Source organism: Poromitra crassiceps (genome assembly GCF_964638095.1).
Source record: "Poromitra crassiceps genome assembly, chromosome: 11".
NCBI lineage: Eukaryota > Metazoa > Chordata > Actinopteri > Beryciformes > Melamphaidae > Poromitra > Poromitra crassiceps.
In genome coordinates this window covers 43186715-43201925 of record NC_139643.1, presented here as the reverse complement: position 1 = coordinate 43201925, position 15211 = coordinate 43186715, and the positions used below count along the sequence as shown (strand labels likewise).

At 44.6% G+C, this 15211-nt stretch overlaps 1 protein-coding gene across 1 annotated transcript in view; it reads right to left on the bottom strand.

Moving 5' to 3' along the window:
- Positions 1-12206, bottom strand: part of triqk (triple QxxK/R motif containing) — a 34097-nt gene extending 21891 nt beyond the window's left edge. The window contains exons 1-2 of the mRNA XM_083646564.1: positions 12061-12206; positions 8207-8287 (exon numbers count right to left, since the gene is read on the bottom strand). Coding sequence (XP_083502690.1) covers positions 8207-8267 — 61 coding nt within the window. The 5' untranslated portion in view covers positions 8268-8287; positions 12061-12206. The remainder of the gene's footprint in view (positions 1-8206; positions 8288-12060) is intronic.
- Positions 12207-15211: the final 3005 nt, after the last annotated feature.

Below are 15211 nucleotides of genomic sequence, written 5' to 3'. Positions count from 1 at the left end.
TCTCGTCGTAAGGGCCTTTCTGTCTGTGTGGAGTTTGCATGTTCTCCCCGTGCTCCCCCAGGGGGGTTCCTCCGTATATAACCCCCCCCCCCCCCCCCCCCATTAAAAACATGCAGAAGATCAGATCGTCATCGTCGTCCGACCAGTGACGACAACATCCGAAGTTGGTCCCCGGGCGCTGTACGAGAAAAGCGACCACTGCTCCTGGCCTGCCCCCCGGAGAAAAGGACAAGCCAGGATGGGTTAAATGCAGAGGACAAATTTCACCGGCCACCGTCAGCATGTGTGTGTTTGTGGCCGTCCGTGCATGTGTTGATGTGTAATCGTGTGACAATAAAGACGGGCTTGTCCGTCTGAAATCGTGTTTATAATAGACAGAGGTACAGTACAGAGCTGCCAGGGGACAAGTGGGGGAGAAAAATAAGTCAGTGTGAAAATGTATACTCTGTTTTGTAACCTGTAGCCCCTGTTTAATCATTCGTAGTCATTTTAAAACCCCTGCCCACAATTTAACAATCTGTTTTGACTCTCATTAGCAATCCATGCCCCTTCCTGCAGCAAATACACCGTGGATAGGCTTTGATAGCCAGAGTAATATTCAAGGCTAGGTTATTTGGCATTGAAATTTAAAGTGAGAATTTGTAACCTTTGGGGGGGAAAAGAAGATTAATGAACTACTCTGCTTTACACAACACAAAAATGAATTGGATACTCAGTGGAATCTTTATCATTAAAAAAAGATTACATTATGATGCGTGAAATGTCCTGATGAAAGGCCTTATGCACTAGTGTCCAGTGTCCACGTCTAAATGCACTTTTCCAAGATAGTCGTCGTGCTTCTAAGTCAGTTCTGCCTTTTGTGTTTTATCACCAACCTTTGATCAAACCCCTAACCCTTATCATGAAAGGAAACACAAAGCACAATAACAGATTTTGTGGATAACTTTTACAGTTAAAATGTATTTTCTTTTTTTTATATTTTTCATGTATTTATTATGTGTACACAAAATACTTATTTATTACTTTCTCTTCTTCAAAGAGTGCTATTATTATGATTTCCAATGGAGCTTAGCAGAAGTTCAGAAAGAGAGACCTTTTAGTTGTCACACCCACTCATTCATTCACTCCTCATAATCAATCATTCACCCCCCTTTTCCCTGCTTCCAACTAGTGTCAGCTGTTCAAGGGCTGCACTACCCCTGCTGCTGATCATGACGTCATTATCATGCTGATGTCATGATGGAGTCTAATCGCCAAATATATTCTAATGTTACTTAAAGGCTCATGTAACTTAATCATTGTTAAACTAGAAATGTGTCTCTCCTGATTTAGCTTAACCTCCACTATTATGTTGGTACTATGGATAACTTGACACAGTTCATGTGACAAAGTTAATTTGCTGTAGCAAAAGTTACTTTGAGGGTGTGGATTACTAATCCAACATTATTAAATCCAACACACTACTCAAAACACGTACACATTTCCGCATTGTCTTTTTTTCCACACAGATGAGACTAATTACTGTCCTAAGTCCTCTAGTATCAACTATACAAAAATAGGTATCGAGTCAACGTTTTGAACACTGAAATACTATTTCCCAAAATAAGATTATATGATATGCACATTGCACGAGTAACAGTTTTCTGGCTTTCAAACCTCATGGCATTTTAAAAAGACATTTCTTAAGTTTTCGCCAGTATTCTCTCATGATTTTTGACACATTTGTTGGGGGAGTTAGGTCTAATTTGCAACAAGATATAATTGAATGTATCCTTGCCCATCTCTGGTTTTAACAATCAACAAAGCTACTGTAAGTTAATGCAACACTTCAGCATTTACATCTCTCCCACAAACTGCTTCCAAAACACGCCGCTGTGCTGTTTCCTATTGTGTGTGTGTGTGTGTGGGGGGAAAGTGAGACTAATCTTGCATCAAGTCTACATGATGTTTCTAAGTAAGATTCCATCACAGCCCGATACACCCAGAACCATCTGGTAGGAAGTGGAATCAATACTTAATTGCAGCTAAATCAAAAATAATTACACCAAGTAGGAGTATGAATTGTTGTTGAATGTTGATATGGAAGAGAAATGCCAGAGACGTACGCCCGGCCCGGGCTGTGTAAAGTATTGTAATGTTCTTGTATTACAGCACTGCTACTTTTTAAAGCCTCGTATTTCTTTCTCCTGTGGGTGTGTGGAGCCTGCACAAACAAACACACACACACACACACGCACACACACACAAACACACACACACACAAACACGCACGCACAAACACAGACACACACACAGAAACACACACACACACACACACACACACACACGCACGCACGCACAAACACAGACACACACACACACACACACACAAACACACACACACACACACACAGACACAGACACAGACACACAAACACGCACGCACAAACACAGACACACACACACACACACACACACACACACACACAAACACAAACACACGCACGCACACACACACACACACACACACATCCCGATGATATTGCATTGGGCCTAAGAGCACTCCTATTAGTCATTGTTGTTGCACCCCCTGCTGCACGGGCACAGTAGACAGTCCCTGTCAGCCATTGTCTGGCGGCGCTGGGCGACTGGGCGAGTCACTGCATCGTCCTCCCCTCCCTCCCTCCCTCCCTCCCTCCTCTTGCCTCCCACACTGAAAAGGCATCACTGTCCTCCTGTACAGCCGCGACACAATGCCGTGTCTCACAGGGACATTAGCCCTTGTCAGGCAGCCTCAAGCGCCCGCTGCGAGGCTCCCCTGAGTGTGCCTTTCATCCAAGCCGTCGCTGATTTCACGTCAAAAGGACAGGTGAAAAGTGAAAGTGGAACCCCCCCCCTGTACGCGCGCACACACACACACACTGTGTACGTTCCCGTGGATGTGCGTTTCCTCCGTGCTCGTTTGTCATCGGGTCTATCTGCAAAATGCTGTTTGATTAAAGAGAGTGAAAGGGAACGTGTTTTCGTCTTGAGCTATTGTTCTGCTTAGCTTAACGAGACAGGTAGGGGGCATTAAGCTAATATTAGCTACATGTGATTGTCTGAGCACTTGACAAAGGGGTGGGGGGGGTGGGGGGGGGTGTCTACAATTTGTGTCACACTTTACCATTAAAAGCTAGTGGAAACGGAACGGGGTGGGCATCTAAGAGCACTGCTGTTTGATTCAAAAGAAAAGGGAAAATTCATAGTATTCCCATGATGTCATAAGCATTTTCCTACCAATATGGCGCTACAATACACACAGCTCATTCATTGGTTGCTTGTGTCATTTGATTGTAATCACCTGTTAATTGATTACAATCACCTGTTATTTTCCTACCAAGATGGCTGTTTGGTCATGTCACAGAATACTATCAATAGGCAACTTATTTAATCTTCTTCTTTTTTATCCATCTGATTATACTAAACTGTAATGTGGACTCTAAATGCAGCAGCAAATCCCCATCACTGAATAGCTCTTTCAAATATGCCACTTATCTATTAAGATGTTTTTATTTCACCTGTTTCTCAAACACAGGTGGGTGGGGGCGGGGCGGGGGGGTGGTGTGACTGGAACCTCCCCCTTTGAACACCATGAAGTGACCTGCGGCCAGGATAAGTAAACCATGTACTCTGTACTATTATTATGATCCGGATGATAGAATTATGGCATTTGTTGGTCTCTAGCCTACAGAAAATCCAGCCAATCCTGTAATGTTTACAATTCCACCATCCTCAAGTGTCACGGGGGCAACATGCCAAAACGCCCAGGGATGACTGTGTCAAGGGAAAAGTGACATAGCCAGGGAGGAGGTCTAGTTTGTGTAGCTTGTGTGTGTGTACTGAAGGAGGAGGTCTAGTTTGTGTGTGTGTACTATGTGTGTACTGTGTGTACTGTATGTGTACTGTGTACTGTGTGTGTGTACTGTGTGTGTGTGTACTGTATGTTTTTAAGTGTCTGTGGAGACGAGCTGTCCTGCGTATGCAGCACATGTAGAGTGATGGGGGTGATTTGGACGGAGAGCCCTGGGACACGCCGGGCAGCACATTGACAGCGTGTCTTGACAGTTCCCCGTGCTTTGCTTTCTGTGTCTATTTGGCACGGCGGCCAAATCGTCAGTGACCACATGGTGCGGATCGCTGGCATCTGCCAGGATGCGGGGTAGCGGAACTGGAGGGCTGACGCCCAGACGCACGGGAGACATTTGTGCCTGGTGGCTGCCTGGCATCACGTCGGGGGAGGAGGAGAGAGGGTGGGCAGGCCAACTCTCAGATGGCAGAGGGGAGAACCTAGACATACATGTACAACACACTATGACTCCCAAAGGTCCATTTTGGGGCGAGTATTATGATTGTGATTTTAGGGAGAGATGGTCATCTTCCACTGTTTGTCTTGAAGATATACACTACTACCAGCTGGCCCCTTATTGCAAATCTAGGTGAGGTTTCTAAACCTGTATCTATAGTAAGGTTGTCAAAAGTATCGATAGTATCCATAATTTCCTAAATCGAAACAGATACAATACTAATTTGCAACAGGTATCAATATGTATCGATACTAAAATAAATAAATAAATGTATACAATACTCATTTGTAACAGTATCAATACCAGCAGTCAATGCTTTTTCTTAATGAAAAATCAAACATACTACAGATTTTTCCCTCCTTATCATTGGTGGTGATCTGTTCCTTCAACAAGCTAAGAGTGGCAACAAGCAGCTGTCACCGGCAATGGCGGTGAAGACAACAACTACAACTCCCATGATCCCATGCCACTTCACGACATCATTAAAACCTCGTCTTATGTTATTGTTTTGAGTGAGAGAGCCCTAGTGGCAGAAATGACATATTGTGCGCTTAAAAACGCCATTGCTTCTCCTTTTCCCAGGGCAGCTCAGCACAGTCAATTATAACACGCCTAATAATAGTATTTAAAAAGGGTGTGTCAACAGCGCCCCCTTGACTGCCATCACCATCCAACAAGACAAAAACACTCCAGCACAGACAACGGTGCAGGACGGGAATTACCCACCCCATCACGACTTCAAATCACCACCACCACGTGTGGACGACTCATCTCTCAGAAGACATGGCCCCATGTCTATTTTTGAAGACTTCATTTCCCTCAGACTGCCTTTTCCCCCTCCTCTCTGTTTTCCGTCTTTGCTGTTAAACAGCGCTTCACTGAAATTGCCTGACGGCCCTTCATTTCAAATGGACAGAAGAATAGTAGAAATTGAGGGGGTGGAAGAGGACGTGGAGGTAGAGAGAAGACTTAAGTGTCTCTGACCCCGGTGTTACATATTTTTGAATTGATGAGATGTGGAGAGAGGGAAAACACTAAAAGGGGAGGGGGGGGGGTGGGGGGATAAGATATTCTGCACTGCTCGTAGGGGATGTGGCTGTAGGGGATGTGGCGGTAGGGGATGTGGCGGTAGGGGATGTGGCGGTAGGGGATGTGGCTGTAGGGGATGTGGCGGTAGGGGATGTGGCTGTAGGGGATGTGGCAGTAGGGGATGTGGCGGTAGGGGATGTGGCTGTAGGGGATGTGGCGGTAGGGGATGTGGCGGTAGGGGATGTGGCTGTAGGGGATGTGGCGGTAGGGGATGTGGCGGTAGGGGATGTGGCTGTAGGGGATGTGGCGGTAGGGGATGTGGCGGTAGGGGATGTGGCGGTAGGGGATGTGGTGGTAGGGGATGTGGCGGTAGGGGATGTGGCTGTAGGGGATGTGGCGGTAGGGGATGTGGCGGTAGGGGATGTGGCTGTAGGGGATGTGGCGGTAGGGGATGTGGCGGTAGGGGATGTGGCGGTGGGAGATGAGTTGTATCAAAAGACGATGAGATTCCAAGCAAGACGGCCCAAGTTCAACTCACTTCCTGTCATTTTGGCACGCAGGTTTTGCCCGTGGCTTTCCACGGACACGCCCACTAAGAGATTTTCGGCCGGTCTGAGTCTATTGGAGTCAATGGGAAAAGTCAACGTGATCTTATGACAGATTCTTTCACCCCTGTATTCTTTAAAGTAAATATTCTGCCCGTTCTCCGAAGCCACATATCTTCTGAATATTCTGACACTAAAATGGCATTTTTCAGACAGATCAGGAGAAAATTAAACTTGTTCAAGACCTGTCTCTATCTCAGCAACACTCTTGTGAGATTTGGCAACAGGAACTCTTGTTAGCAGTGAGCGATTAGCTAAAGCTAAAGCTGGTTGATGTAGTAGCTAAATCTGTGTCTAGATTTATTTTTATTTTTATGGAATATCTTAGTTTCAACTGTATTGAGCTAACAAGGGGCAGCTTTGTGTTTATATGCATGGTTTGTGTGAAGTTTGGGAACTCACAATCTCTATTTCAAGTTAGCTTGCTAGGTCCGCACTAACCCCGTGTCACCAGCCACAGTCCTCTCACACAACACTTCAGGGGAGAGGTGACCATGTGACCATTTGGGAGACTTGCTGCTACCATTTGTTAGAATTGGCGGAGCCTGCTGCGGTGACCCATCTATAGTCATATAATATCTCTGGTTGTATGTCTTATGTCTGTCTCTCGTTTGCTCAACCTGCCGGGTTGTACACAAAGGCTGGCAGTTAAGGGATATCTGTGGGCTTAATAATCCTGTTCTGTTGTGCTGCTTTATGAGACTCTGGCCCTTGTAGCTGAGCAGAGTAAACAAGCTGGAGAAATGACTCAATAGGCTATCATGCACCGGAGAAAGACAAACATTGCTATCGGTGTCAGCTTGACAATGACATCTTTTTTTACCCTTTATACAAACAACATGAAAATAAATATCCGCAGATCATGTTGCTGCATAGAATTACAAGTTGTTTAGCAATGATCAACACCATCACAAGACTTATTCCTGTATCTTACAAGTCTACTTGTAAGTCTACCACTAGAGATGAAACGATATGAAAATTTTCATATCACGATTATAGCCACCAAAATTATCACGGTTATCAGTGTTATCACGGTATTGTGAAAATGTGCTGAACATTTTCCAAAAGTACTAATACACTGACAGAAATCATTTCACCAAGTTTTATATTGAAAACTCGGACCCAAAAACTCACTCACTGAAATCATTTTTCCAAAGGCGTCTGCATCTGGGAGACGGTTGCCAACTTTGGTTGATGATGGACAGCATTTACCATCTTTTTCAAAGCGTACGTTATCGCAAGCAATTTTATCACGGTTGTCGGTTATTACAAGAAATGTTATCACTGTTATCATTCAAACCGGTTACGGTTTCCTCCCTAGCCACCACACTGCATGTGCTGCATAGTATGGCAGTCGTGGGATCTGAAGTAAAACAGCTTTAGGCGTACAGTACGAGGGAGGGGAAAACACGGCTTCTCTTTCTGTTTGCTTCTGTCATCGCTGTTCACAATTTTCCAGCCTCGCCGTTGGCAACACTTTGGTTTCGCTCCGCAAGAAAACAAAAACAACAAAAAAACATGATCCTAGCCGTGATGTTGGAGCAACCACAGCTGGCGTGCTAACGGGGACCAAAACTCATGATTGATACCGACCATATTGTCTTGGTTAGGCCCTTTGTGATGTAAGGGGAAAGATGAGGGGGAAACAAAATAGCCCCAGATTAGAGCGGTATTAAAGTTTGACAAAACAGCTTCTGACGTGATATCAAAGCGGACGGTTTTCTTAAGCGTGGAATTCGCCGTCCGTCAGTAACGTGACCTCAGATGCATCCTCCTCCCTGAGCATAACGACTTCCAGGCCTCGTGCACTGGCTCTCGTCCAGTCAGTCTGCTTTCAGTTCGCATTCAATCCAATACAAATTGGAAATGTTTTCCAGGACTAAGCAGCAAGAAGATGCTGCTAATTCTTGCATGGCCGATGTTGATGAAGGTCCTCAAGAACAGACGGCTCGTTGTTTAGGCAGTTTGAGAGATATGTGAAACCGCGGGAGAATTGGACAACGCAACACACTATCATGTGTGAGTCATAACTCAAGTAAGGCATTAGCTTGTTTCCATGAGAGAAGACAAAGTTCAATAGCTGTGGTGAGCTAGCTTCCACCAAGCAAAACAAAACTACCAAAACATTGAGCGCGCCCCGTTATCAAAAACGCAGCCTAGAAATATGCTACTCTTCTATTCCTTTGCCTCTGGATATAAGGTAGCCCCAAGGCTCAGTAGGGGAGGGACGGAGCGAGTCTCACTTACCAATCTGTTTTCTATACTGGTCGACTGGTAAGTTGGTCGCACTGGCATCCTTCTTCCCCATCGTTGCTGCTGCTCCTCGACCTGAGAGAGGAAACGAGAAGAAATACAACCTAAGTGAGAGAGAGATTTCGCAGCTGAAACTGGGTCTCGATGTTACACACACACCTAATCATTTAGTTTCATCAAATACCAGATATGATCATGCCATCCCTGTTACCGTAGACCGAGATAACCTGTGAAATTTGCAGGATGGCTTCAGGTTAATTCACAATCATATGTATACAGGAGAGTAGTCAGTTTTGATCAGGCAGATGGTTTATCTTTCACATGCATCTGCTAGACATTATAATTAAATGAATTCTCACCAGCTTTCTTCCACGTGTGTTGCGTTCACACAGCATGTGCACTTCCTCTCCATCTCATTTAGCCTAACACCATTTCCCTTCACACCACGAGCTCTCTTTGATTAGCTTGACAGCTCACGGGGAAGATAGAAAAGGAAGACTGAGGAATAGTATAAATAATATCACCGGGCTCCACATGCGGGCGAGTGTGTGTATGCATGTATAAGGCAGCGCATGTATAAACACATATCTTATCTATCATCTCTATAGCACTTTTCTTAACAAAGTTGCAAAGTGCTTAAACTGAATGTGTGTGTATTTCTTTTTTTTTCGGACCCCCCCCCCCATTTTCTCCCCAATAGACCTTATTGCTAACCCCGGACAGCGCCATATTGTTGACATACCGTCAACAATATGGTACAATTACAACTATAGTAACGGCCTTATTGTCGTTTCTGTTCCATTACAAAATAGCGATGGTGATGACAGCAATAAAAACCCCAGAGTTGTTGTTTGTATGCTGCCGTTAATGCCTGTAATAATAAACAAAAGAAAAAACGAGGTGAACAGACTTTGCTGTGAGGAGCTGCCAGAAAGTTTCACCTGTCTCTCCCAACTGAAACTATCCACACACCTCTCCTGTGCTGACGTATCCTCAGTCTCGCTCCCTTCACGTCTGTGGACGGTAGAGATAGAAACAAACCACGGGGACTTTATTGCTGTCATTACTACAGCCATGCCTAACGCAGGTCACCATCCGAACACAATTGGAACGATACAGGTAACGCTAATGGCGGCTAGCTTCCTATAAACGCTGCTCTCAGATAGGTTGTCACTTAAGAGCTGCAGCGCTATGTCGAGAATATGGCGGCGGTGGGCGTGCCTGTACGTGAGTGACGTCAATCGAAAAAGGTCTATTGTACTTGGCCAATTCCCCCTGCTGCCCCGCCCCCTCTGCCGATCTGGGGAGAGCCGTAGACACACACATGCTTCCTCCGGTACATCCACAGTTACCAGCCGCTTCAGGGCGTAGCACGGGGGAGAATCACGCTAATCACACCAGTTCCCTTACGCCCCACCCTGACCGACCACAGGAGGCGCTAGTGCAGCGACCAGGACAGGTACCCTCATTCCGGCTTCCCACCCGCAGACACACAGCCAATCGTGCCTGTATGGATGCCCGACCAAGCCGGAGGTAAGACAGGGGCGCGAACCTGTGACCCTCGTGTTGGTAGGCAGGGAATCTACCGCTACACTACCCGGGACGGCCGGATGTGTGTGTGCATTGCTTGGTTGCATCCATCCAATGTTGTGGTTTCTCAGTGTTTCTCACTCTGCTCTGAATTCTGCGCGGGCTGCCTCACAACACAGCATCAATCAATACGCTAGCCTTTTGTTTAAAATAGTGGAAAAAGCGAGTCTGAGGCAAAGGGCAGGCCTGTGCTTTCTGATGATATTGAAACCCTGCTGACCTTCTCCGGCTGAAGGATCTGAGCAGGACGACCTTGGGCCCACACCCATCTGCTTTGACAAATAATCCTCAGCATTCTGCGCGAGACATCAGCCCCACCCTCGCCAGCTTCTAATGAAAATGATGATCACGAAAAAGAAAGAGAAAAGTGTGTTTGTGCGCGATAGAGACGGCTAGAGAGTGGATAGTAGATAAAACGCGCGTGGGTGCACGCAGGGGGGGGGGGAACAGGGGAGAGAGTAGACGGAGAGGAAAAAGTATCTTATGCGCATCCGAGAAGAACAAGGAAGTGGTGGAGAGTCTAGAAGAGGTGTGGCCGGGGGAATAGAAGAGACACACACTGAATTAGCATGTTTAAGAAGCGTGGCTGGCTGCCTGTGCTGACTGATACCTTCTCCTGGGAGACTGCTGCTGCTGCCTTGGGAGCCCTGAATTTCACCGTAGTCTAAAAAACACTATTTTCAGCTACATTTCAAAACGTTGGTGCCAGCGTAATAAGAGGATGTATGCAGCAGCTATTGTTCTCCGCTGGTTGTAAACCGAGGAGTCAGCAAATTTAAAAAGAAGGAAGTGAGAAGAGGACAAAAGGAAGGAGAGGAAATGGTCCTAATGTAATGTTTACAATAGAACGAGGTGCTGCAGGCTCTCAGGGTTGCAGGCTAGTCTTTTTTAGCACTGTAGCACCACTGCTCACACACTGAAGAGAGACAGTACCCACATTGCCCACAGCAACACATTTGAAGCCTCCATCATCACCCACGGCCATTCCACTCTGAAATTCCTACCGAGTACAAAAACTTTTCATCTGGGAGTGTGGGGAGGAGGAAACACACAGGCTCTGCTATGGGAGAACGGGAATGTTGGAAGCCTCGTGCATGCTGAAATGACTGCTCGTCTTCATTAGCATTTAGCTGTAATATTGTGTGCTAAGCTTCAGCTATGTGCATGCAAGTAGCCTACTACACTGTCTATACCCTGTCATACGCTACCAGTCTTTATATTTATTATTTTGCACATTTTAGAATAGAAAACACGACAATACTATGAGATGGATGGACAAAAATGGATACAGTGAGCAAATAATTACATCTAAACTATCCTATATTTTAGATTCTTTGAAGTAGCTGGCTGCCCTTTGCCTTGATAGAAAGGCAAAGGCTTTGGGAAGAAGTTCATACATAGCCAAAAACTAAAAAACAAATTCCAAGAATACACGTCCAATACACGTGCGTCCAAACATGTGACTGGTCGTGATTGTATGTGTGGCTGATGTGGTCATTTACAGTACATATTTAGCATCATCTCATTCTAAAACTATGCCTGGCCAGTATGTATCACAGATTTTAGTTTGGAGTGGCCTACTGTCTGCAACCAGAACAGCCAGTCACTCCTGCTATAGGGGCAACGTTAAGAGTGAATTTACCCCCTTGAATAAAGTGTATCAAACAAAAAAAGTTGTCAGTTTTTCATTTCCTATCCTCCTACATAAATAAATGTCTCTAATATCTATCTATCTATTTATCTCTATCTATCTATCTATCTATCTATCTATCTATCTATCTATCTATCTATCTATCTCCTAAGGTGTGGGAGGGAGTTCTATGTAAACACTGTAAAGAAAGAACTGCACAGATAGAGGGATAGGGAAACCAGGGATGGTGTGTCTGTCTACTGTATGCAACATTGTTTCCCTACATAGAGAATATATGTTAATGCTGACAAACCAGGAGCATATGAGCTAAGTAATCTGAAAGTGAAAATAGCGTTTACAGCAGGTTGGTAGGTTTGGAGCATAATAGGTCTACTGTAGTTTCATTGAAAGCAGCTGCAGCTAATAATGACAAGGTTTCTGAGTATCAACGCAGATGTCATGCATTTGTTCAAGGCTTTTCATCCGTCTGCACTCCTGTAGGATTAGGGGCGCTCACGTTTTTATTCATTTGAAATACACAAGGCAAACGATTCGTTATCGTAAACGATAATGTTAAAAGCATTCCCAGTGGAGCTGCTCCATGCATTACAGTCAGGAAGATACTTACAGTCGGCTACTTGTTTCTTTGGAGAAAACGCCGCTTCCTAGAGCTGTTTCTGCATTATGAAACGCCTGGCTGCTGTATGTGGACGAGGGACGAAAGAATTGGCGGCTTTTTATTGTACTTTGCTCCAAATTTATCCAGAATGCCAACACACCACGTCTTCCGTTGCCAGTTCCTGGTTTGACGTCAGCGTCGATGACAGACAAGCCTTTCGTCCACTCAGAGACGAATGTTTGTCAAGTTGACCAATAGCACGCACAAGAGGCGGGACTTACAGACAAAAACATTAGACAAGCACGTGATGCGTTGACAACTGGACTCTCCCACCCATCCCAAGTGTGAAATAATGCAGATAAATTGGTAGTTCTTCAAATGACAAAGGTAAGCCTTCAGTAAATCTTCAGAAAATAAATACACTACATCTTATGTCGGCTGCAAGGCGCAGAATCAACAATCACACTAGCTTGGGAGGTGATTACATGTAATCAGGTTACTTACTGTAATAATCAGGATACAAAAAAGGTAACTGTAATCCCTTACAGTTACAGAAAAAAAGATGTAGCCTTATAAAGATGACAGTTACATTCAGTAAAAATTTTGATTACTAGCAGGGTTACAATTTTAAAATACATTTATTGTATATTCCATTTATTGTATATTGTGTATTTCTCCAAGTGGCTGCACTGTAAATATGAGTTCTTATTCAAAGCAGATAATATCAGTGCATTGTAATCCGAAGATGGAAATATTATTGTTATTGTATTATTGTTAATGAGAAACAGGCAACACTGGATAGACTGGCGGAAAGCATGCTGTAACCACCAACACATGAAATTGTCTGAAATGAGTATTACACAGCTGAATGAATGGGGAACTTATTTCCGGGGGGCAGAAACGTCACGAAAAGTCACGTGTCTGTTGAGATCTATTAGGGGTCCTTGATGTGAAAAAGGTTGAGAATCATTACCTTACATCATTCTAATCTTGCCTTGACAGAATAGGCCAAGGAAAGAATGCCATAGTTTTATGATGTGTTAAAAAATACTGGCATTGTACTTTAACAATTAGCAGCCGACCTCGTCAAAGCAGACACAATCTCACTCCTCGCTGTTCTTTTCTGTTTCATCAGTCATCTACATTTTTTCTTTGTTTACTGTGTAGAATTGTATTTCCCCCCTAATTGCATCTAGGCTCATTGCTGCCTGCCTGGGGCTTTGGCAGATTATGGGTAGACTTGCCACCGCTTGTAACTTATTGAAGTTTAAAATGGTTCTCCGCTCTCCCATGGGCAACCCATTTGCATGCCACACAGCAGTAACTAATAGATGTAATCTGCCTATAATGTGCCTGGATGCATTATGCTTTTCTATGAGGCTGAGCTGACATCAATAGCCCTTTGATGGAAGTAAGTGTTCAAATTCTTCTTCTCCTCCTCCTCCTCCTTCTTCTTCTTCTTCTCCTTCTTCTCCTTCTTCTTCCTCTTCTTCTTCTTTGCCCTGGGAAATATTGACCAGGAGGCAATGCTGCATGATAAAAGGCTCATGTGTGACACTGAAATTACATGAAAAGTCTATTTCTGCTGCCTCCTGGAGGCTATTATTTATTACAGTAGGTCTGTTTAACTTACTAGGACTTCCTTCTTTATAAACCCATGCAATTTACTTATGTGCTATTAGTGCAAGAGCTGCTAAAACAGCTATGACAGTTATGAACTGTTAACAAATAGCCTTGAAGAAGCCAGAAAATGCTATCTTATTAATAATATGGCCATCGCAATTCATAAATACCATGATAGTTCATGCAGAGCAGTGAAATGTTCTCTCTTGTTATACTAAACGTGTGTGATTAATTTCTCGCGTTGAGTGAAACAAACCAACGTGCTGTGCCTGTCACATTGATAGATATGGAAAGCATTAGCATCAGCGGCTAATGGGAATGAAAACTAGGCAGGATGGATTTGCCTGATGAACAGTTGCAGTGTATGGGGCCGTGCACATCACTGACACCTATAGATATAACACTGTACAGTACATGGACAGGGACATGCAAATGAATTCCCCCACAGGGTCTGTTAGTCAGGTGAAAAGTGTTGACTTTATGCTCTTTTCCAAATTGAATCTAAATTCAGCTGTATGTGCATGTATGCATGGGGGATGTTTTGAGTGAGCGCACCACAATTGGAGACAATAAACAGTAGAGTTCAAACATGTCGGTTTTCATAACCTGATCCTCTACTTTCAAATATCTGTCTGTCTGTTTGTATGTCTGTCTGTCTGTCTGTCTGTCTGTCTGTCTGTCTGTCTGTCTGTCTGTCTGTCTGTCTGTCTCTATTTGTCTGTCTGTCTGTCTGTCTGTCTCTATTTGTCTGTCTGTCTGTCTGTCTGTCTCTATTTGTCTGTCTGTCTGTCTGTCTGTCTGTCTGTCTCTATTTGTCTGTCTGTCTGTCTGTCTGTCTGTCTGTCTGTCTGTCTGTCTCTATTTGTCTGTCTGTCTGTCTGTCTGTCTGTCTCTATTTGTCTGTCTGTCTGTCTGTCTGTCTGTCTGTCTCTATTTGTCTGTCTGTCTGTCTCTATTTGTCTGTCTGTCTGTCTGTCTGTCTGTCTGTCTGTCTGTCTGTCTGTCTGTCTGTCTGTCTGTCTCTATTTGTCTGTCTGTCTGTCTGTCTGTCTGTCTGTCTGTCTGTCTGTCTGTCTGTCTGTCTCTATTTGTCTGTCTGTCTGTCTGTCTGTCTGTCTGTCTCTATTTGTCTGTCTGTCTGTCTGTCTGTCTGTCTGTCTGTCTGTCTGTCTGTCTCTATCCCTTATTTCTTTTCTCTCTCTCTCTCTCTCTCTCTCCCATCTCTCTTGAGTCTCTTCACTCACTCAGTCTCTCTCTCTCTCTCTCTCTCTCTCTCTTTCTCTCTCCTATCTCTCGAGTCTCTTCACTCACTCACTCAGTCTCTCTCTCTCTCTCTCTCTCTCTCTCTCTCTCTCTCTCTCTCTCTCTCTCTCTCTATGAGGCAGTTAGACGACCCTTAATTGGCAGACATTAAACAGGATGCTAGAGAAGAAGGAGAATCCCCTGGGGGCATTGGCAGGCTAAATGGCAGCACTGCCGCCATCGCCTCCTAGATGTCGCAATGAGGACGTGTCAACATAATCTCGGGCAATTTACA